Here is a 22,539-nt window from a genome sequence, read left to right on the forward strand (position 1 = left end):
TTACTCTGTTAGAACTATTCATGGATTTCTAGTTCTTTTCGTGAGTGACAACTAATAAAACCTAATGGAAATTAAGTGGTCATAATGCAGATTTCATACCAAAAAATGAAATTAATTATTCTTCAGTCTGAAAAAATGAAAAGCTCATTGGTGAAGTAGGAGTGATACTTGTAAGGAAAAGGTGATGCCTTTGAGGTCGTTGTTAGGTCCGTGATAGACACCCTGCCTTGTACTTAAAGATTGGAATTTGTATTCTTTTAGCTCACAGTGAGAAATTTGATAGTTTTGGTCCAATAATGGAGTGAAAGAGCCTGGCTTTCACCCTTTCTTGGCCCACAAGGCAGCTTTTGATGTTTTGTTGTTTTCAGCATAAATGAAAATGGACTCTGTAATGCATTTGCACCACTATTGCTAGTTTATTCTACATTTTCAACAAATTTCAATGTAGCTTTTAGGAGGTGGTACAAGAAATTTCAGTATATGACACAATTTTGTATCTTTTGGCTGTTCAAGGTTCTAACACCTCTCCATTGGCCCCCACCGCATTCATACTTATTTTTTTGGTGGTGGGTGGGTCACAATTGGTAGGAGAGTTTCACAAGCAAGATGTTGGAGTTAGATTCTTTCTGCTGTTTGATAACTAACAAAATACAGTTTTAGGTTGAAATGCAACAATGAATTGAGTGGTGTAAACTAGCCAAACCATCCAAGTATCAAAATTTTCAGACTCAACTTGTATGATTTATAGATGATTGAGTCCGCTAAAAAAAATTCATTGAATTTCTTTGACTTGTTTGAGACTAACTCAATTCGACTCGTTATAAGACAGCTAGAGCATTTTGAGATTAACCTTGATTAAAGCTTGAAAAATTGACACCCTTGCATCATAAATTTTATCGGAATTGGCATTTTGCATCATAAAGAATTTTTTTCTGGTAATTTGCATCCGGAACTCACAACGTCCTTACACCATTGGTCCTTCTACCAAACATTAAAATGGAAATGAGGGTGCAAAGTGTAAATTTTTATATAGTTTAGGATGCAAATTGCAAAAATTTCAAATAAAAGGTACGTAAAAAAAAAGCATAAAAGTCTATAAAAAAAGAAAGGTCAAGTATCTTTAAAATATAAAAGAATATTTTGAAAAATTTCTTTTATAAACTTTGAAAATATATATATATATATATATAAATATTAAAGAACATATTTTATAAAAATAAATTTTCAAAGTTTTCTTTTATATTTTAGAAATACTTGATCACTTTCTTTTAAGGTTTTTATTTTTTCTGATCTCTAAAATATGCACAAAGTATTACTTTTATTTTTTGAAAAAATTACATTTGCATTTTTATAATAATCTATGCAATTCTTTTACACATATTCAAATTCTTTTATTGGTTTTCATATTTTTTAGAATATTTATTATATGTAAAATATTTTTATTTTTGAAATATTACATTTGCAATTTTTTAAAAAGTTTTTTTACTAACTTATTAAAAAATAATAATCTTCTTTTTAATTATTTTTTATTTTTTTATTTTTTTATTTGAAATATTTTACAACTTGTACCTTAAACTATATAAAAATTATATTTTACATTTTCATTTAAATTAAATAATTAATAGAAAGTTCAGCGCTGGAAGAAGAAATGTAAATTGTCAAAAAAAAAAAAAATTAAAGTGTAAAGTACCAACTCTAATAAAATTTAGAGTGAAATTTCCCCTAAACCTTAAAACCAAGAAAAGTTTCCTTTTACTAAGTACCGTTTGTTGATAGTCACTTGAATATCGGACGTTGTTAGTTTCAAGGATGTTGCAATAATTTCACTTAAGTCGCCCAAGCAGTGAAAATCAAGGATTAAAAAATCAAAAATATTTTGAAATTTTTGTCCATATATCTGTTTTTTTGTGGTGTGGAAATGAAACTTAAGTTCCAAATGAAAACGGATAAAAGTTCTGTAATATTTATCAAAAATTTTGATATTTATTTATTATTTTTATAGAAATCTCTGTTAAAATATTCATATTAAATTCTTAACAATTTGATTAAAAAATCTATAATTTCTATAAAAATTTCTAACGAATATCGAAAATTGAAAATATCCATTAAATATTTTAAATTTTTTTTAAAAATTTATAAATATTATTGATATTTAGTAAATTTTTTTATCACATTAATTTCATTGATAGTTTTTTTACCTTTTAATTAACTTTTAAACATTTAGTGATATAAATAAAATAAAATGAATTGAATTAAATAACATTAATAAGTTCTATTTATTGAATATTGATAAAACAACAATACAAAAATTGTGGATTGTATTTTTTAACATGGCAAATCTTGGATTAAGCCCATTTAATAGTGAACAATATTATACACATGCAACACAAGATGAAAATCATGGATGTAGAGTAGGGTTGTCAATTTATCCCGCACACAACAACGAAAACCGTGGTGAACTGCCCTTAACAGGGCAATTTTTCGCCAAAAAATTGGGGTTTGCGGGCGGGATCAGTTTTTATCCTTAAGGCCTGAATCGGTATCAGGCTGGGATCGGAGAATAAAGAACCCGACTCGAACCCGACCAATGTATATTTACTTTTTTTTTTCTTTTTTTTTTTTATATTTTATGTATCTTGATATTGTATTTTTTAAGGTTGTATTTTATTATAATTATAAATTTGGACTTTGACGTATTTTATTATATTTTATTGCATTTTAGTCACTTTATTTACATTTTATCCATAAAATAAAATTTTTTATATAAATTTCTCAAAAAAAATTATATCAATTTAAAAAAGAAAAAAAGGGGAAAACAGTTTCGCCCCATTCCAGATTGGAAAATCTCCGTCCCCGCCTCGCTTCTAAAGAAAATAGGAAAACTATTGGGACAGGATGGATAATTCTCCGTGGGGATGGGGAAAGGATTTTAAAAACCGATCCGGCCTTGTCCCATTGACATTCCTAGTGTAGAGATGAAAGTCAGGGAATTGGTGCTGTTGGAAAAAACTATATAGGTAAAGAGAAATCTATAATGGAGATGTCACAACAAAAAGAGGATTCGATTTCTATGAATTTTGAATCAATAAGGGTTAAAAATCATTTTGATAACCCTTATTCAATGGATGTGTATGAAATATTATCAAGTAACAACTCATGGCTATCATCTTAAACTCAACTATCAGAAAATAGTAATTATGCACATAGTCAATCAATAATGTAAGATCCATATGATTGTCATATTAACAATTATATGCAAAATTATAAAGGAGATACATTTTTTAATAACTACTTCTCACATTTCAAATTTTAAAATCAAAATAAAGAAGAGAGCGATGATTTTCAACCATTTATAAATTTTATGTGGTATTAGTATTAAAATAACATTTATAAAATACAATGTAATTGTAATAATTGTTTTTATATTTTCGTTAATAAATAATTTTATCAAATATGTATTTTTTGGCATATTTTTATTAATAATAATTTATTTATGGTCATTATTATTTATTATAAATTAATTGATTAACAAGAATATAATATCTATTCAATATTTTAACAAATTTTATAATCAATTTAATAATTGATAGATTAAATAAATCAATTATAAAATTTCAATAAAAATTTTTATTTTTTAAAATAAATTTCTATCATTTTTATAAATTTTTATCAATATTTTAATATTTTTTTATATTTCTATTAAAATTTATGTATTTTAAATTTTGGATATTTTTATTAATATCAAAATTTTGAACATTGGTTATGATATATTACTCTATATTATTCTTATAAAACAAAAAGAAAAACATATAACTTCGGACAAATATCAAGCAGAGTGCTTTTCCTTAAAACCGCAAAATTATACCTTTAAAATGACACCTTTCATGGTGCCTATATCTTTTTTGTTAACAAAATTTGTGACGGAGAAATGACAACTGGAGGAAAGAAATATACAGTGAAACGAAAAAAAACAAAAAAAAAAAAGAGAAGAAAAAAAAAGTATTAATTCTGGACTCCATTATAGCATCACAAAGTAGGCCAAGCAGCAATAGTTGAAGTGAAAGATAAACGATAGCCATTCAATAAATAAACCATAACCCATGTGAGTTTGCTGGATCCCATCAAAATAGAGATAGAAAATTCAGAGAAAAAAGAAGAGACAAACCCAGTTCAAGTGGGGTGTCCAATATTATCCAGTTGATCCATAATTGGGTTTTTAGGCTAACCATTTAGTGCACTCTAGCTCTTTGCCTAGTTGTATTTGAAAGTTGAAACTATTACTTGCCTTTTTGTTGTCGGCTAGTGCGCAATGACCATCCATTTTCTCTTTTTGCTTCTCTCTCGTTTGCGTGTCAGTCTCTGCTGTGAGTCTCTCTAAGTGGGAAAATGTTTCTAATTTTGGTTTCCCATTTTCGTTTTTATGATATAAGCGGGAACCATTATTGTAGTCTTTGATAGTGGGTGTATTGGGTTTGCACTGGACATGGCCTTCTCTTCTTGTTTTTGCCATTCTCCAATCTCGCTCAAGGTATGAATTTTCAGGCCTTTCAAGCTTCATTTATTTATTTATTTATTTTTTTCTAATCCGATTTTCCTTTGCCTGGCATTGTTTTTATGGAAGATTATAAGAAGCTAAGTGTTCAATTGGGGGTTCTTTGGATCTGTGGTTTTTTATATTCATCTGGGCATTCCTTATTATCTTCTTTTGTGATGTTTTGCCAGTTTTGCGGTGGTTTTGATGAGTTCTTGGTCGATTGGGAAATGGGTTTTCAGTATAGTTGGAATTGAATTTTATTGCGTCCAATGAAGACGTATATAAGCTCTATTATGTGGTTTATATTTCTTTTTCAGTTTATATTTCTGCTAAATCTGAGATGGGGTTGCTCTCCATAAATTTGGGTGCACCAGTAGTATTCCTCTTGGCCTTTTGGATAATGTATGTGTCTCAATTTCTTGGCTGTTCAGTTTCTAACTTCTACAACTTCTTGGAGTCGAACAAACTAGAAATACAATCAGAATTTGGCAGCTAACAGGCTATAAAAATTTCACTTATTTATTTATTTTTTTGAAAGAAACTGCAAACCATTTCATCAAGAAGAACCATTACAAAAAGTCATCCTGAATAATAGAAGACAACCACGCAGGGCCCTCTTCCACTCATGTTTCGTTTCAAGACAATGACAGTGAGTGAGGAGCAAGCTCATCAGCAGCTCTATTACGCTCCCTAGGACCATAAGAACAAGTGAAATTGCCAAGTTTACGAAATGTGAAAGAAAGTTTCCATATTGGAGTCTTGCTCGTTTCTAGTTTTCTGATTTTCTGGTGGAATATTAGTTCATGACAATTTGTAAAATGTAGTGCAGTGTGCAGATGTTAGTGTCAGATGGTTGGAATTGTTGGGTAAACTGTGTGTGTTTGTGCTAGTTTGTCTACTATGGCTTTATGGCTTTAAGTTATTTAGTGTGGTTGTGTTTTTATCCCTTCTCTTCCTTCCTTTTGGAATGAACTTAAATATCACTCCTGAGGATATTGCTTGCATTCATAAAATATAAACTAAAAATAAAAAGACGGAAAAAAAAAATTAAGGATATAGTGCATATCTGGTTTTCCATGGTTTTAACTTCAAATCTAGAGTGAGCATGAAAGTGTTTAAAAGATCTTATGCACTTCAATCTATCTTTCTAATTTTATTTCTCCTTTTGTTACATCATTGACTCAATAAAACTTTATTTTTTAAGATTCAATATATCATGCAACTAGACTTAAGTTGCACACATTCACACATTAGCAACTCAATGTACTTTTTCTAAGATGGGAAACTGTTGTTATAATTATAATTTCCTTTCTTATAGATTGACCAATTGGGGAACAATCTAAAACCTTGGCATCATGATGGAGTGGATCGAAGATTTGCTTTTACACTCAAAAGTAATAGCACTGAACTCTTTGGCAAACACGTTTTGATGGTTGGCAGAGACAAACACCGAAATTGGAGTTTCATGGGAGGATCAAGTGTTGTTGTTAGACCAAAACTTGACAAATTTGTTCTGTATCAAAAGGGTTCTAGAATTTGTGCATCATGTGATCCTTTTTTCCTCTTATACTATTTTGGTTTTCTATTAATATTATTTGCGTAGTTGAATGGTGAAATTCATCTTGCTGCATTAGAGTGATTAATTGTAGCTTTATATAACATTGCTCGTATAATTCATCATCAGTATTAACAATCCTCGGAGAGGTACATGGTGTAACAAGTTGGGATCTCTAACAATAAGGACCTACCTCATAATTTGTTTTCTTATGTAAAATTCTTATCCTTGTTCATAATATGATGATAGCGTGCACAAATGTGTCATTTTTACATAATAATAAGCAGAATTTCTTTGTACCCAATGTAGTAGTTTGGTTGAGTTCTTCTCAAGTTGCAAGTCCTTGTGATTTATATAAAGCTCTGGTATATTGCTTAAAGGAGGAGTTCCCCTCCCCCTTTCTCCTCAGTTCTTTCCCATATAATTGCATCACAGACTTTTAGAAACCATCACAATGAAGTTTGACTTTTCATCTGCAGAGGTTTTGTCCAACAACTTCCCCATCCTTCTCTGCCACACTATTTTGTGGGTGTTAAACTTCTGAGGTCTTATGTATTAAATACAATTAGAGCATTTTAGGCTGAAAAGTATCATTAGATCTCTGCAATTTTTTAGAATCATTACTTTTCTTTTGCTAAAGTTTATCTGCAGTTCATTGTTGCTGTTATTCATTTTGTCAAACTGATAGGAGATAAATCACCAACCTCAAAATTAAATGTTTTGATCGTGCCATGTTGATATAACTGTAGAAACTGCCAGGCAGTTGGTTGGGGATACTCTGTTTGTAGTTTTATAGATGCTTGTTTTGTATAAATTCTAGAAGAAACAATAAAATGGATCAGTTTTTATTATTCCTTTTATAGTTGTTAATTATCTCATTGCCCTGATTTCCTTTCAGTTAGTTATACATACAAAAAAGGAAAGTCCTTGCCCTGATTTCCTTTAAGTTAGTTATACATACAAAAAAGAAAAGAAGAAGAAATGCATACTTCAAGTGGTATATGTCTTCATTATCAGAGATTACTTTTTATAGTATATTTCTATTTGTACATGGGTACGATACCTCCAGGCTTAGTTCAAGCAGTAAAATGGAGTAGTACCACTGGTTTTGGTTGTAGGTCCTATTATTTAAAGACATTTTATTCATTTTCAGGGTTGACAAATTCTCAACTTGCTAGCAGCGTTTTTGGCTTGGGAACAGTCGCAGTTCTCCCATTTTATGCTCTCATGGTTTTAGCTCCTAAATCCGAACTGGTATTGCTCTATCTTCTCTCTGGTTTGAATTCATAGTAGAATTGGCCTTGATTCATAAAGAATGATACCAACCGTTCATCATCTTTTTAATCAATTTCACTGATTTTGCAAATAACTAGAAGCTGTTTCATGCTTCAACATATAAGTGTGTTCTCAAACTTCAACGTCTCTCCTATTCAATTCATGCATTTTTGCTTCTTGATTTTTGAGCTGTTTGTTTTATCATGTATTGATTGCATAATTCTTATTGATTCGAGTCCATATCTCAAAACATATTCATTGCTGTATATGTATCCTTTGGCCCTTTGAATGTATTTATCTTCTAGAACTTTCATTCTTCGCTTGACTTGCAGTGATGCAACTAATGTTTTAAAACATGCAAATGCAGACCAAAAAATCTATGGATAGTAGTATCCCATATGTCGTGCTTGGAATTCTATATGCATATCTATTGTGTCTCTCTTGGACACCTGAAACGCTGCGGTACATTTTTGCAAGTAAATACTTGCTGCCAGAGGTGTGTGGTGAAGCATATGCATGTTGAGAAAATTCTTTTCAGAGAAAAGTGATGTATAAATCTTATCAAACAGTTTCTTCTTTGCCTGTCTACCGTGTGCAGCTGCCCGGTATAGCAAAGATATTCTCCAGTGAGATGACATTGGCTTCTGCCTGGATTCATTTGTTGGTTGTAGATCTTTTTGCTGCAAGGTAGGTCTCTCTCTTTGATTGTGTGTTTGTACGAGCATAGAAGACTGGGAGTTCTAACACTGATTCTGCTTCTTTCAGGCAGGTCTTTCACGACGGACAGGAAAACCAAGTTGAGACCCGACATTCAGTTTCTCTTTGTCTTCTCTTTTGTCCCATTGGAATTGTCACTCATGTCATCACCAAAGCAATAACAAGAAGTGCTGGAAATTCCAGACACCACCTGCATTGATAAATTTGCTAATGCAGAAACAATCTAACGAAGGATTCAGATTAAGTTCCAAAGCTTTGAAATTTATCTGAATGATTTTCTTTCCAAGCATTTCAAGAAAATTTTGAAATATGCGTTTCCTTTACAAGCAATGAGTGTCTATTTTTCTTCCTTCAAATGTTACATCTTTGTTTGGTTTTACATCATTACAATAAGGACTAATATGTAATACTTCTTCCTTGAGTTGTACACCAAATTTCCGATCAACCTTTTCCTTAACCACAGCAATGAGGGTAAGCATATCTTGAGATGTTGATCCTCCAGAATTTATGAAGAAGTTCGCATGGATTTCGGAAACCATTGCCCCTCCAACTCTAAAACCTTTCAACCCCGCTTCCTCGATTAACTTGGCCGCTGCAACTCCCAAATATGGTGGATTTTGGAAAACTGAGCCTGCGGTCCGCTCACTGATTGGTTGAGATTTTCTTCTCCTGTATATAAAACAAGATAGAGTTAGCAAATCAAAAAAATGGAAGCATAAACTCTCTCTATGAAAATAATTACCTCTCCAAATACTCAAGCTGCCTCATCTTTGATGATTCCGAGCGCTGAAGCTGAAATGTAACAGCCACAATGGCTGCCAATTCTTGCATGGTTTGAAATGGAGTTAACCGGTACCCAAAACTCAGATCAGCTCTCTCAAGTCTTTGAAACTTTCCATCTTTAGTAACGATTTCAACACTCTCAACAGCATCGGCAGTCTCCTGAAAGCACCAAAAGGATTCGGTGAGCCATTAATTTTAAAGCACCCTTTTTTTTTTTCAAAACAATTAGTACAATAATGACCTGCCCATTTGCTCCGGCATTCATAAAAATTGCTCCACCTACAGTTCCAGGAATTCCTCCCGCAAACTCAAGCCCTGCAAATCCTTCATTGGAACATTGCTTACCTAACTTGTTAAACCGAAAACCGCTTCCGACTCTGAAAACACCATGCTCCTTCCTTTCTAAGAAGTCAATCCGGTTTAGAATAACACACCCATCAAAACCCAAGTCATCAAATAGACAATTTGAGCCTTTACCAATGATAATAAACCGTATGGAATTCTCATGACAGTATCTGCATATTTAACATCAACAAAATCCAATTCAGCGAAAATATCAAATTGTCTTACTTTTAAAATTTGACATAACAATAGGAAGCCTCAAAATGGTTTGAAAATTTTTGTTGTGTGCATATGGTCATTCATTCATGCGGAATTCTGGATAAATATTATTTGAACAATGCCTATTTTCAAAAACATATGCATGAATATCTGCACGTATATTTTCATTTACACGTATATGCTTTTGAAGATACTTTTTTTTAAAGGATATATGCATTGTTTCGGATAAAAATTTGTCCAAAACTAACCAAGTTTGCTAAGTTTTGGACGACATAATATCCTGTAACATTTTACGAGATGCGTCGCTCAATAGCTTTGTAACTAATATATATATATATATATATATACACACACACTAACCTGATGGCAGAAGCAAGCTGGGTCTGATCGAAAACTTGAATGAAATGCTTACAAGGGCCACCAATACCCCAAGTGGAGAGATCCTTCAAGAGCTTTTTGCCATGAACGAACTTCAAGTCGTTCCGGTCATGGGTTTGTTGTGGTTTGCTGAAGCTATAGCTGTTATTGCAGAAATAAGTATTATTCCTTCTGGTTGTATGGAACAACAACTGGGCATGCCTGATTTGGAAAGGAATCGGCATGCCAAATAACGAAAAGCAAAGCTTCAGCACTGGGTCGGTTTCCGATTTTAGATATAAATGTTGCTTTCCTTTTCTTTTGGGAAGTCATGAGCGATAAGAATGCTTTCGGTAAACAAGGGTTGTTTATTTTTTTATTTATATATATATATATATATATATATTTGAAAATTTTATGGGACGATTCGTATGAAAATTACAATATTAGTGACTACAATATTAGTGACTGTTTTTTTTATAATATTAATGATAATTTTTTAAAATTATAATATTAATGACTGTTTTTTTTATAATATTAATGATAATTATCATTAATATTATAAAAAATCATCACCAATATCGTAATGCATATAAAAACTGTCAATGAACTGTATATATATTTTATTCTATATATATATATATATATATACACATTTAATTTTTAAAATTATTTTATTTATTTTATTTTTATTTTATATATTTTTTAATGGACCTCGTGAGCCCCATCTTTTTGTCAGCGCATCCCATTTATTTACCGGGAAAAGAAAAAAAAATAAAACAACAAAACTTCGTAACGAATTCCTAAACTATGACACAGTTTAGATTTTTTTTTTTAAAATTTTTTTTTAACAAATATATGATAAAAATCAAGGGTTACTACAAAGGCATCCAATATCTTTTGGAGTAAATTAAAAGGATTCCTGATCGTAATATTTATTAATATAATATCCTCCGGCAACAATTGCATAGAGAGATACCCGTGGAGTATTTTTAAATGAGAAAATATGAATTAAATTCAAGGAATCTAAATTTGGTTTAAAATGAAATCTCTCTTTTAAATAAACACTAGTTTTATTTTATCTTTTACCAAATAGGAGAAGAAGAGTTTTTTTAATTTCTCTTCTACTTATGTAAAACCAAGATCTCTGTTATTTATGCCATCCATCAAACAGAGCAAATAACATAAATTTAGCCTGATTGCTTGGATTAAATCATTCGAGGTGAATATTACTTCAGAAGAAAATGAAGTTTTTATTTGTAGAAAAATCAAGAACTTCACAGTGATAGTATCCATTGGTCAACAAGAAAGCCATGGATTATCGATAAGTAGCAAAAAAAATCCACCTACCATTTGAAGAAAACCACATTGTACAAAAAAATATTTGTCAGATCATCTCATAAACCCTAAAATTTGTACAAACGAAAGTATATTTCTTTAGTTGACGGTAAATTATCAACAATTGAAATGTGGACACAATGTGGGTTAGTCAGGGATTGACACTGCCTACATCAATATATGAGATCATGATCGACGACCTTCGACATCTTGGAAGTTCCATACGATCTTAACAATCAAGAATTTGCCTGGAACTCTGCCATGAGTGATTTCTTTCGTTTTTTTTTTTTGTTTTTTTGTTTTTTTGTTTTTTTTTGTTTTTTCCCTCCTTCCTGCTTGTTTGATAATAATATTGACTCAAAATCCAACATCAAAGTAACAAATGCTGCTGCGAATGCAATTCCTAATGATGTACGCCAACCCACGTAAGACTGCATGAGAAAGTATCATCAAAAAATAGAAAAACATATTCGTAATCTTTCCCTCCCCAAAATAAAAAGAGGGAATATTACAGTAATACCACCTAAATATTGCAACAAAAATGAAATATAAGGGGTTTTTTATATAATTTCTGAAAATACCAAGGCATTTCTACAAGGTTCTAAAAACAGTCATATTTAAGAGAAATGCATACTACGCAGTACTTAATAATGCAGGAAATGTCCAATTCAAATTAAGACTAATAAATATGAATGCAAACTATGGCAACTTTCTAAATCCTGGTTTTGCCTCTCTCTCTCTCTCTCTCTCTCTATAACTTTGTCTATGCACTTTCATAACCTGTGCCCTGCTTTTTGGAGGTAAACTTGTAAGTTCTCTTCATTGTTTGGAATGACATGAACATTGTTGATAGACCTACTGACTTTAATTTTTCCAACTAGAAAGGTTTCAGAATTTTAATACTCACATAAAATGGTTTCAGAATTTTAATACTCACATAAAACATTCAAGCAACAGGTATCAGAAATTTGGATTGAGGGGGGAAAAAAAAAAAAAGAGAAAAAAAGAAAAGAAAAAAATCTAATTCGATCAAAAGGTAGGCATACTTATGTTGGAAGCGAAGACGTCTGAATTTGGTCACCCAAGATCCCATTTGACAGATCGGTAGTTTGAAGTGAATCTTTTTTACCACGTTCCAAAGAAGTTGCCTCATATATCCCTACAAATTTCAGTCAAACTTATATACGAGTTATGAAAAATTAATAGCTAAAATACAGAAGTGAAGAAATGTGGAGAAGACCTCCATGTACATGAAAAAGATGAAAAGTCAATCCCTATCAGAAGTTAAAACAATTAAGATTGCGTGTACTTCCTTTTACTAGCAAGCAACAGAACTTTGCACTGTAGTATAGAGGGAATGCATAGAAGTGGCTGAGTAAATTAATTGATAAACCAAATAAGTTTTCAAGAAACATTATTTGGTACTAGAAAATATTTGATTCGAGTAAAACAGATTGGAAATGTTATATAATAACAGTGATGAAAATAACATTGATCCACATAATGATGCAACTGAGTAAAACAATAAATGTAACCCACATACCAAAACCTAAAATTATGCAGCAAATTAGGAAGCCTGGAAGAGAGAAGTCCATTCCGTACACAATTTCCATTACAATTATGCATCCACCAGCTGCCATTAAATGCCTTGGAGAAGAGAAAACCATGTGTAATCTACGAAGAGTTAAAAGATTTACCAGTCAAACCTAAATATATAAAATAATCAAGAAATTAAACATACACACACACACACACACAGAGAAATAAAATAAAGATAAAAAAAGCATTTTAAAGAACCAAGATCTGCATAATCTACAAGCATTACTTCCTCAGTGGTGAGAAAACTGTCTAATGCACAAAACAATTGAGAGATTTACTAATCAAGCCTAAAGTATATGAAATGATCAAGATAACCCACAAAGTCACAAACACAAACAAAACAGAACACTTTCTTCTTTTTCTCTCTTGGCAGTCATGGATGCATGATGTATCACCATAATAGTGCTAATATTAATGTAACATTATAACTCCACAGGATCATTGTAAAGCAAGGTGGAAGCAAAGTTGATTATCTATACTATGGCAATTACAGCAGCTGCTATTTTTTATTTCATATATTATACGAAGAATCAGCTTAGAAGCTAGTATGTACAATAATCTCACTTGAGCAAGACTTATCGATCAAAAAACTCATCTCACCAGTGAAAAACAACCATGTAGGATTGGTAGATATTGGATAGGTGTTCAGATGTTATAGTCTATAGCTTAAAGGGAAATATTACATGACTAGGCAGCTGAAAAAGTTATCCGGTCAGTTTCTCTCTGTCAGATCAAGCAAAACATGTTAAAATGTTGCATAAACAACAATGAATCTGGGGATAATTTATTATTACTGGGAGAAGGGAGGGAAGGGTGTAATTAAGGAATATAATAATACATCAGTTTACTATACGTACAACAATTAAGAGGAGTCCAAAACTTTTTTAAAAATATGAATCTATATAAAGTCACTTCTCATCTGTTCATGGCAGCCAAAAAACAAAACAACAAGAATGTTTTCCACCAATATATAGCCTGTCACTTTATATAGCAGGGAACCCAAACAAGATTTTGGAAGATAATGCCCACATTGTTTTGATATCTCAACGGAAGTAAACAATACTAATGCAATTGAACTCTCAAAAACTAACAAAATGGAACATGAATCTTTTTTCAATAACAATGAATAGCATATGTAGCAGGATACATGTTAATTTACCATCCATTCCAAAACTCAAAAGCTCTAAGGAAGTGTGTCCAACTATGTATCAAGAACATTGCAGACACTTGAACATTCACTCTTACATCAGATCCACATAATAAGCTTACATAACACACACTTAACAATTAATAAGATTTTTATATGCTAAAAAAGTATTTTACATGGAAATCAGCACAGTGTCAACAAACAGTTGAATAAGTTACCTTTCCTCTGCAATACTATCAACATAGAATATCAAGATAACTCCAAAAATAACGGTACTCAGAAAAGCCCATGTAGAGAATGGCATCTTATCACTGCTACTTGAAGGTGACCCCTAAGAGCTCCAACAAAACCAATGGGAACTTTAAGAATAGTAATTAAAAAAGAAGAAAAGAAGGAAGAAAGAATAACAAGACAAAATTCAAACATGAAAGGCTACAAAGAATCGAACTAGAATAAATCCAAAAAAATAATCAACTGAATCAAGGCCCATATGTTACATCATGCAACTTACTATGATTATGTCCCACATGGCCACAGGAAACAGGAAGCAAGTTGCAGACGCAATAGTTATTGCATGAAGTCGCCTTTTAAGTTGATTCTGAAAGCACAGAATGATTACAATCAATAAGCAATAGAGGCTTTTATCATTGCTTATGTTAGATCTATTCCTTAAGAAGCTTGGGACAACAGAGCATGCACATCATAATACACATGTAATGGTAGAAAAATAGCAACACCTTGAGTGAAACACGCCGTGCAATCACCCTTCTTAGTGCTGATAAGATTCCAGCAAAAATTGGAACCGTCATTGCTGTCATGCCCAACACTTCTTCTGTCTGTACTTCAGCATCAAGGCTATCTTTGTTGGGTAATTTCAGGTTAAGTTCACAACAAATAGGAAAGGAATGAAGAGATCAAGAAATGTGAAAGAGGAAGCTGCAACAAGGACCTAACAAAGCCTAACACAAGAAGAAATAAAGTAATATATGAAAGGATATAGAAAGGGGAGTATCTTGCCATGGCCCAGCCTTGAGATAATAAATAAAAAGAGGCCACCATCGCTATAAGGCCACCTACCTGTTAGAAGACCCACAAAAAAAAAAAAAAAAAAAAAAAAAAAAAAAAGGAAAAAAAAAAATCTAAATGAAAAAGAAGACTAATATCTCTTACTCTTTCTTATTAGATAGTGTAATGGAGTAATGAAATAGCTAATGACTTTAAAGAAGGCTAATTTTAACATAGCACCGGTTACAAAAGAAACATGCTCAAATTGAAATCTAAGCTTTGGTACTCAAAGATAATGGTCTATACAGAATACAAAACAGACCATAAAAGTGCAAATCTAAGATAGCAACCTTTTTCCAAACATGGCTCTTCCTCCCATACAATACCGCAGAAAGTACTCCAAGGACAGCGCCAGAATATTCTGCCAATATAGCTCTACATAATATGGAAAGGACAGAATGAAAATAATTTCAAATACTAATAAATAAAGATTTGGAGCCATAAAGAACAAACAAAATGTAGATTAAGGGAAGAGGAAAACGAAGGATTTCCAGATTTAAGCAATACAAGCAGAAATCAAATTTGACCAACAAAGCTTGTACATGTAGTCCCTAAAAGCTCAACTTTTCCTAATCAAAATAGAATTACAATTCTCTTGAAGCTTACATTTACTAGTTAAAATAGAATTATGATAAGAAGTCTAGAACTCCTTATTTGACCTATAAATTAAGTTAAGTTACAACATAAAAGCTGAATAACTGAATTTGAATAACTAGCAAAGTAGAACCACGTCCCACAAACATGTAATGTCTCCAGCAATTTAGAAAATAACCAAATATCCTTAAAATGCATATATAAATATTAGAGGAACTAAGTTGGCAACCACCAGCAAAGGCTATTGGCTGATTGTTCCTCAATAACTGAATGAGTATACAACAGAAGCCATTATGGACAGTAAGATCTATAAAGTCTTTCATATCACTTTTCTAACAATGTTTTGAACTATAGCTTGAATTTGACTCTTCAAGAAGCTGTAATTAAAACAATAAAAAAAAACGTAATGTAATCATAAAACTGAAACTGATAGTAAAGAACACTTCAAAAGTTCAATAGACATGAAACATTTGAAAGCCAAGTTTACCTAAGAGGCCCACATGATTTAAGGCCCTTTCCCCACAAAATGAAATAGAGAGCTGTTATGCCACCATTGATTATAGAAGGCACTACCTGCAAAGGCCCATAATAGAGAGAGAGAGAGACAGAGAGGGAGGGAGAAAAAAAAAAAAAACAAAAAAACCACAGAACTACTCAAGAAGTGTAGAATAGAAATAATATGAGCATGTTTTATATATTCCTAATTGAGGTAATTTTTAAATGACAAAGTCACCTGTGCATTTCCAAGAGGCCTGCCCTTCCAAGGCTTTTGTAGAATTAGAAATAGAATGGATGCAGGAACCAAACAAATGAAAAGAAAAAGTACAACTGAAGCTCCCGTCTCAGCTAGGTAGTGGTACAGTGAGTAAATTGACCATATTCTCATGAAATTGCCGATAATATGGATTATTTGTAAGGGGGTATGCCTACATATTGAGAAGATCATTGGTATTAGTCAGTTGCAGTGAAAAAGAACAAGAAGGTCAGAGAAGATCATTGGTATTAGTCAGTTGCAGTTAAAAAGAACGAGAAGGTCAAAACACATTAAGCACCGATCTCATCCAGCATCAATTTAAAAGAGTAAGCTTAGATGTTGACATAACAAATAAAAGTGATACTTTGTTATGATTGTGTGAATTTTTATTTTTATTTTTATTTTTATTCCTTTTTGAGCTTTCCTCAAGGAGGGGTGTGGAGCAATTAAAAATTCTATTCCACCAGAAACTAAAACAAAAACATGGACAATTTTGAGGTTGAAACCCCAACCAACAAAATGGTTTGCTAAGGGCACCAGATTACCACCAAAAAAAAAAAAAAAAAAAAAAAAGGCAAATAATAATAAGAATAAATATAAAAACCAAGAACATGCCCTTAAAAGAAGCTACTTGTCTTCCTACAACATTCGGGATTAGCTCCTGATAGAAAGTTGCGTTAAAACCAATTCTACAATGCTCCTTACTAATTATTCTTAATATGAAATCTAAGCTAGAATTAAACATCCTTATTCTCTAAGATGCAATGTCATCACCAAAATCCTGATTATACACCTGTTATTACTGTCTTTCCGAATTAAGCTAGATACACACATCACATTCATCCAATTTATTTTAATGGGGCAGGCAATAATCCCGAGCTTAGTACATTCAAAGCTTTCCCTCAGAGAACAGCACAATCAATTCTCACAATATTGTGCGAAAATCAGGCACAACTAGTTCTCACTCAATCAAGTCTACATTCATCAATTTGAGTTGCAATTCTACTTAATGTAACCGGATAAACAGCATATGATTCATAGAATTTTTTTCCGCTTCGATTTCCAAAATGTTTCTCGGGAACCAAACAGACACTTAGGGCATTTTACAATTAAAAAATGAAAAAAGAAAAGAAAAAAAAAAAAAAAAAGAAAGTGAGATGAAATTGGATCACCTGAGATGAGATGGAGATGCTCGATCTTCAGGATTTTGCCTCGGAGACATCATTTTCTTTAATTTTAATGGGGAAACTAATTTGAACAACAAAACCAAAGTCGGAAGTAGACGAACTTGATCATGAAATCTCGTCTATTTTCTGAATTTGAATTTTGGATGATTACATACTCTTCTTCTTCTTCTTCTTCTTCGATTGCTATTTCAAATTCATACCAATTTCCGAAACTGAACTTGGATTGGAATTGTTCAGCGGAGAGAGAGATAGAGAATTGAATTGCCAATCTTCTTCAGTTCAGCCAAGGGCTTCTCTTCCAAACTTCCATACCTGGAATCATGGTCTCCAGCCCGAATCTTCGGAAGTTTGGGCCTGTTTGGGCTGTTTTCAAGACCTATCCACGATCCAAAACAAAGTTGGGTTTCTTCCTAAAAAATACTTTATACACCCCATTTTTTTAATTTGTGATTTTTTTTAAACGTGTCTTCAATATACACCGAAAAAGTACTTTATACACCTATTGTCCACTCATATAGGAAACTTGACCAAAGGACAAGAGCTATTTACTTCTAGGGTTTTGAATTTTCAAAGGCTCGTTTGGTTCGTTTCTTTGTTTATGTCCTTTTGTAGGTAAAGTAAAAACAATTCGTAACTATTTCTGTTTTGTTTTTGTTTTCTTAGCCACGTGTTCTTTGTTTTTTAATGAATTTCACAAGTGGACAAAAAACCGTGCCAACCTTGCAGAGGATGGTCATCTAAGCATTCACCAATACCCTTATGACACTTAACACCTTTTTTTTTTTTTTTTTTAATTACCAAAGCTTGTTATTTTCTTTAAATATATGATGGACCCAACACTAATTGAACATAGGACTCTACTATTTTAGTCTAAAATCTCATGTTAATTTGGATAGCAGTCAAGTTAGCAAAAAATAGTTGATTTGTTTTTTTTCTTTTTTTTCTGTTTTCCTTCTTGTTTTTTACTATGCCAAAATTTCAATATTATTAAACACTTGAATGAATTTTACACGAATATGTTAGAGTTCAAACTTACTAATAATATTTGACATTAACCCCCAAAAAAAAAAAAAAAAAAACTTAGTAATAATAAAGTCCATGTTTTGTATAAGAGAAAACAAGATAAATAGAATAAATTCATGATATACTCCTTACAATCGGTTAACCTACCTACCTAGCTCGTGTAAAACCAATCAAATAATAGAATCTAAATAAAAATAAACACAAAGGGACACTGCAGCAATGTCGTTAGAGGCATAGAACCAAAACAGTAGTTCAAGTAGGTCTTGTGGTGATGGATTTTATGTGCATCAACATCATATAGCTTTAAGTGCCATCAAAAAGGGTCAGAATCAATGAGTTGGCAGAAGCATTTTGTCAAACTTTAACAATGGTATATCATGTATACTATTTAGTAGACATTGGATAGCAATTCATGTTTTTCTGCTCCATTCAATCACAATATTTGTCAAACTTTGCATTTTGTGATTAGATTTTTTTTGTTTCCTTAACTTGTTTTGTCCTTCCTAAACTTAACAACTTTATATGTTGTAAATGCTATATAAATAGAAATTCTTTTATAAGAATGTTTTAATGGTTTTTTTTATTTGAACGTCGCTTATCAATTTTTAAATTACTTTAAAAGTTGAGATTTAAAAATATAATTATGATTTAAATAATTCCAAATAAGATTCATTTTATCTTTTTAAAATTTTAATATTTCATCGAACTCATATAATTTATGAAAGCATTTTAAATCTCAACTATTAAAGAATATTTTAAAGAGTAAAAATAAAAATGCAGATGGAATAACTATTAAAATATCCTAATAGAAAACTGTTTATATAAAGTTATACTATCGATACTATAGAAACCTATTGATATCATAAGTGTTATATGCCACTTACCTATAGGTTTTTAGATTTAATTCATTAATCGAGATATCATTGTTTCTACTTGCCACAACAACATGTTCTCATATTACAATGTAAATATGTTTCTAATAACACATAACTCTCTTAAGATTTGATATGGTAACAAGAATGATGTGAAGAACTTGCATTAAGAATTCTTAAAATTGGTCAAAAAGAGTTGAAGTAAAAAGGGTCGGTGCAGATTTTAGAAGCTTAATTTAGGAGGTTTACAAGCCTTTTCATGTAATAAATTTGACCCACAATGTTCATCATCTTGTGAGCATAATATGGCCTACACGATTGTCTTCATCTTTTATCAAGCCCATACTTTTGAATACAATGTATCTACTTCGCTCCAAATTTTTTTCTTTTTTCTTTAGTTTTTAGTCATTCACTATATGGATAGGAAACATCCATAAGATTCTAAAGACTTATCCAAATATTTGCGAAAGCCACATTTGATAATGTGAAACGTTGTATTTGTTTGGCTTCATTGGTCATTGTGGAAAAGCCTTCAATACTTCTGTATTATGTAATTGACATATGTTTGAGATATTAGGACTGATTGAGGTGATGTTTGGTCGTTGAAATGAAATATGCATAGAATTAATAGAATCATCAGCAACATCAGAATGGAAACCATTACATAAATGAAATAAAGGATTGGTCTTTTCTTACTTTTACCGGACCTCAATATATTATGTACTTTTTAATTTACTATATTATAAGGTAAGCAGTTCACTAGAACAAAATCCTTATGTTTCAATTAGAAGCAAAAAATAAGTCATAAATGAGTCTCCACAAGAATCAAATGAGTTTCTCTCCCTCAAAGGAAAGACAATACCCATTCCAAAGCTATAGATTATTTATCAACTCATCGATTGTTTTATGTGTCCTTCAAAAATACTTAATCAAGAGACAGAAATGGTCAAATATATACAAGGGTTTCATGCCAAAGTGAGTTTAATACTCACACATAAATGTTGTGCAAAATTCATAATTTACAATATTGCATATGTTAGTTTTAGACTTTTTACATTTCTAGTTCTTTTTTATCATATATTTTATTACCTTCTAATATAAGTAATGTATGAATCGTCTAAAATGAAATCATTCCTTATTGGATTATATAGCAATAGTTTCAAAATAAAAAATCTTCAATAATTATTTTGAATTTGAAAATCCAAAATAAAATTAATTTGAAATAGAAAATATCAAATGCTATAATTGTCGTTGTTATTGTTGTTATTATTATTATCATTATGAAAGGAAGATATGTAATTTAAAAGGAGCATATCAACAAACAAGTCCCATCAATCCAATTTTGTGCTTAACTGAAAGTTCTTGTGACAATACAAGGGACAAATTACTTCAAATCGTCAAACAACGGATTCTGCGCCCATTCAAGATAGATATTTTCTGTTCTTCCTTTCTACATGGGATCGTGCCCTTTTGTAGTTTTGCTTCCAACATTTTTTTGAAGTAAATTGCAAATATGATTGCCATACTTCCCAACGTATAGCAAAGGATCATATTACAATATTTTTATTTGTGGTGAACACATAGAATAGATACAATTTACATAGGAAGCACATATATATAGATATATAGTGTGTGGTCAATTTATAGCATATAAGAGCCAAAAGTACAGTCAGCAGCTAGACCATGTTGAAGGGAAGCAATTGAGCTCTCATTTTCTCCATCTCTTGTGGGTCTTGTGAATATGTCTCCTGCAACCATTAGCATATTTAACACTAGTCATTTTACACTTCATAATGATATAAGCTAAGCTTCGAATTTGAAACGAGCATGAAGGAATTTACGATACCGCATTTCTGCTAGCTTTTATGTTTATGTACGATTGATAAGAACATGCTGCTGCAAGCTCCGTGGAAAGAAACTGATAAATTACAACAAGATTAATTAATTAATTAAGTAATCTTGAATGATTTTATGACCTAAAAATTATAGCATAGGGATGATATGATGAGCAGAAACTTCTGAGCCCCTAACTTACCTCAATCTGATTCTGCAATGAGTGAACATAGCTTATAATCTCATCTAGCATCATTGTCATGCCCATTGTCTATGAACTCCACAAAAATTTTACATATAATTAAGCATATATGCAATATATAGCTACATATAAAAATAGCCAAAAAATTTATAAAAAAAAATAAAAAATTAAGCACTACCTTACTGCATCCAGGAACAAGGTCTTGAAGGCATCTCAATTTATTATTAATTTTCTCTCTTCTCAGCTGTTCCAACAACACAGTTCAATTATTCTTCCTTTCACATGAATTTTTCCCCTTGATATTTTCATAAATCCATATAACAGATAGAAAAGCAATAAATAATAATAAAAGGTCTTTTTCTATGAAAATATGACTGGAGAAAAACATACTAATATACCCTTTCTGCTAAACTGTGACTATCTGTAGCTTGCCCTCTTTTTGCTCTGACATGAATGACTTCCTCTTTTTTATTATTATTCTTCCTGCTTCTGTAATTGTTTCCCTTTACCAAAGTCTATTAAAAAAGAAAACATGAAATTACATATACATGTATATGGAAGCAAAATATTTTCAAAAATCAAAAAGCCAAAAAGATATTAGAAAAAACCACAGAGAATATTAAAAAAAAAAAAAAAAAATGAAGGCTCACATTCTTTTTCAAACTCTTTTCTTTATCTTCCAATCCATTTTTGCTAGATGCTATTGAGAAAACATCTTCCATATTCACTTTTCTCTTCTTGCTTTCATTGAAATCATTCATGATCATCAGCTGATGATTGGACTGTGAAGCAGCAGGAAGATCTTCATCAAATAAGTTTGTTGGATTTTGATGGTGATGATCATGACCAAGTACATGGTGGTTTTTGCAGCCAAAAAAATTTGCCACTGAGTAATCTGTTATACTGGTGTTGAAATTCTTCAACAATATGCTTGAGTCCATCTCTGGTCCAAACTGGTTTATGATCATCTCCATATTTACAGCCGTCTCTGGGTAAGCTATAGAGGGCCTATAACATTTAGGATCAGCCATGAAATATCTAGCTAGAAAACTATAGCTAAGAGCTAGAGCTAGAGCTAGAGCTAAAGATCAATTACTACTGCCTTAAAATATATGGAGGAACTAGTACTAATGGTGTGTTAAT

General features: G+C 31.5%; 4 protein-coding genes and 1 long non-coding RNA gene across 7 annotated transcripts; 2 read left to right on the plus strand and 3 right to left on the minus strand.

The window, feature by feature from the left end:
* The first annotated feature begins 3,967 nt into the window (after nucleotides 1-3,967).
* LOC107417256 (protein ABA DEFICIENT 4, chloroplastic) lies at nucleotides 3,968-8,508 on the plus strand. 2 transcript variants are annotated; one of them, XM_016025865.4, is made up of 6 exons: nucleotides 3,978-4,528; nucleotides 5,853-6,081; nucleotides 7,243-7,343; nucleotides 7,732-7,860; nucleotides 7,963-8,051; nucleotides 8,130-8,508. In XM_016025865.4, exons 1-6 carry the CDS (start codon nucleotides 4,484-4,486, stop codon nucleotides 8,278-8,280), a joined length of 744 nt encoding a protein of 247 aa, XP_015881351.3. In that variant the 5' UTR covers nucleotides 3,978-4,483; the 3' UTR covers nucleotides 8,281-8,508. The 2 variants fall into 2 exon arrangements, with proteins under 2 accessions (XP_015881352.3, XP_015881351.3); XM_016025866.4 differs by lacking the exon at nucleotides 7,732-7,860 and having other exon boundaries at nucleotides 3,968-4,528.
* LOC132803445 (uncharacterized) lies at nucleotides 4,535-5,484 on the plus strand. Its single transcript, XR_009638694.1, has 2 exons — nucleotides 4,535-4,936; nucleotides 5,073-5,484. It is a non-coding gene; the product is annotated as an uncharacterized LOC132803445 (long non-coding RNA).
* LOC107417240 (uncharacterized) lies at nucleotides 8,322-10,148 on the minus strand. Its single transcript, XM_016025845.4, has 4 exons — nucleotides 9,786-10,148; nucleotides 9,106-9,379; nucleotides 8,824-9,023; nucleotides 8,322-8,750 (listed from the first exon to the last, which is right to left on the minus strand). Exons 1-4 carry the CDS (start codon nucleotides 10,025-10,027, stop codon nucleotides 8,402-8,404), a joined length of 1,065 nt encoding a protein of 354 aa, XP_015881331.3. The 5' UTR covers nucleotides 10,028-10,148; the 3' UTR covers nucleotides 8,322-8,401.
* Nucleotides 10,149-11,015: 867 nt separating this feature from the next.
* LOC107417238 (uncharacterized) lies at nucleotides 11,016-17,787 on the minus strand. The gene is made up of 11 exons (XM_016025843.4): nucleotides 17,452-17,787; nucleotides 16,259-16,451; nucleotides 16,013-16,098; nucleotides 15,222-15,306; nucleotides 14,865-14,943; nucleotides 14,604-14,734; nucleotides 14,378-14,464; nucleotides 14,085-14,197; nucleotides 12,664-12,794; nucleotides 12,167-12,279; nucleotides 11,016-11,551 (listed from the first exon to the last, which is right to left on the minus strand). The coding sequence occupies exons 1-10, from the start codon at nucleotides 17,502-17,504 to the stop codon at nucleotides 12,167-12,169; spliced, it is 1,071 nt and encodes a 356-aa protein (XP_015881329.2). The 5' UTR covers nucleotides 17,505-17,787; the 3' UTR covers nucleotides 11,016-11,551.
* Nucleotides 17,788-20,745: 2,958 nt separating this feature from the next.
* Nucleotides 20,746-22,539, minus strand: LOC107417251 (transcription factor bHLH75). 2 transcript variants are annotated; one of them, XM_016025857.4, is made up of 6 exons: nucleotides 22,047-22,528; nucleotides 21,795-21,911; nucleotides 21,575-21,640; nucleotides 21,397-21,465; nucleotides 21,208-21,279; nucleotides 20,746-21,109 (listed from the first exon to the last, which is right to left on the minus strand). In XM_016025857.4, exons 1-6 carry the CDS (start codon nucleotides 22,425-22,427, stop codon nucleotides 21,038-21,040), a joined length of 777 nt encoding a protein of 258 aa, XP_015881343.4. In that variant the 5' UTR covers nucleotides 22,428-22,528; the 3' UTR covers nucleotides 20,746-21,037. The 2 variants fall into 2 exon arrangements, with proteins under 2 accessions (XP_015881343.4, XP_024928838.3); XM_025073070.3 differs by lacking the exon at nucleotides 21,397-21,465 and having other exon boundaries at nucleotides 22,047-22,539.

The sequence above is a fragment of the Ziziphus jujuba genome, chromosome 4 (assembly GCF_031755915.1).
Source record: "Ziziphus jujuba cultivar Dongzao chromosome 4, ASM3175591v1".
NCBI lineage: Eukaryota > Viridiplantae > Streptophyta > Magnoliopsida > Rosales > Rhamnaceae > Ziziphus > Ziziphus jujuba.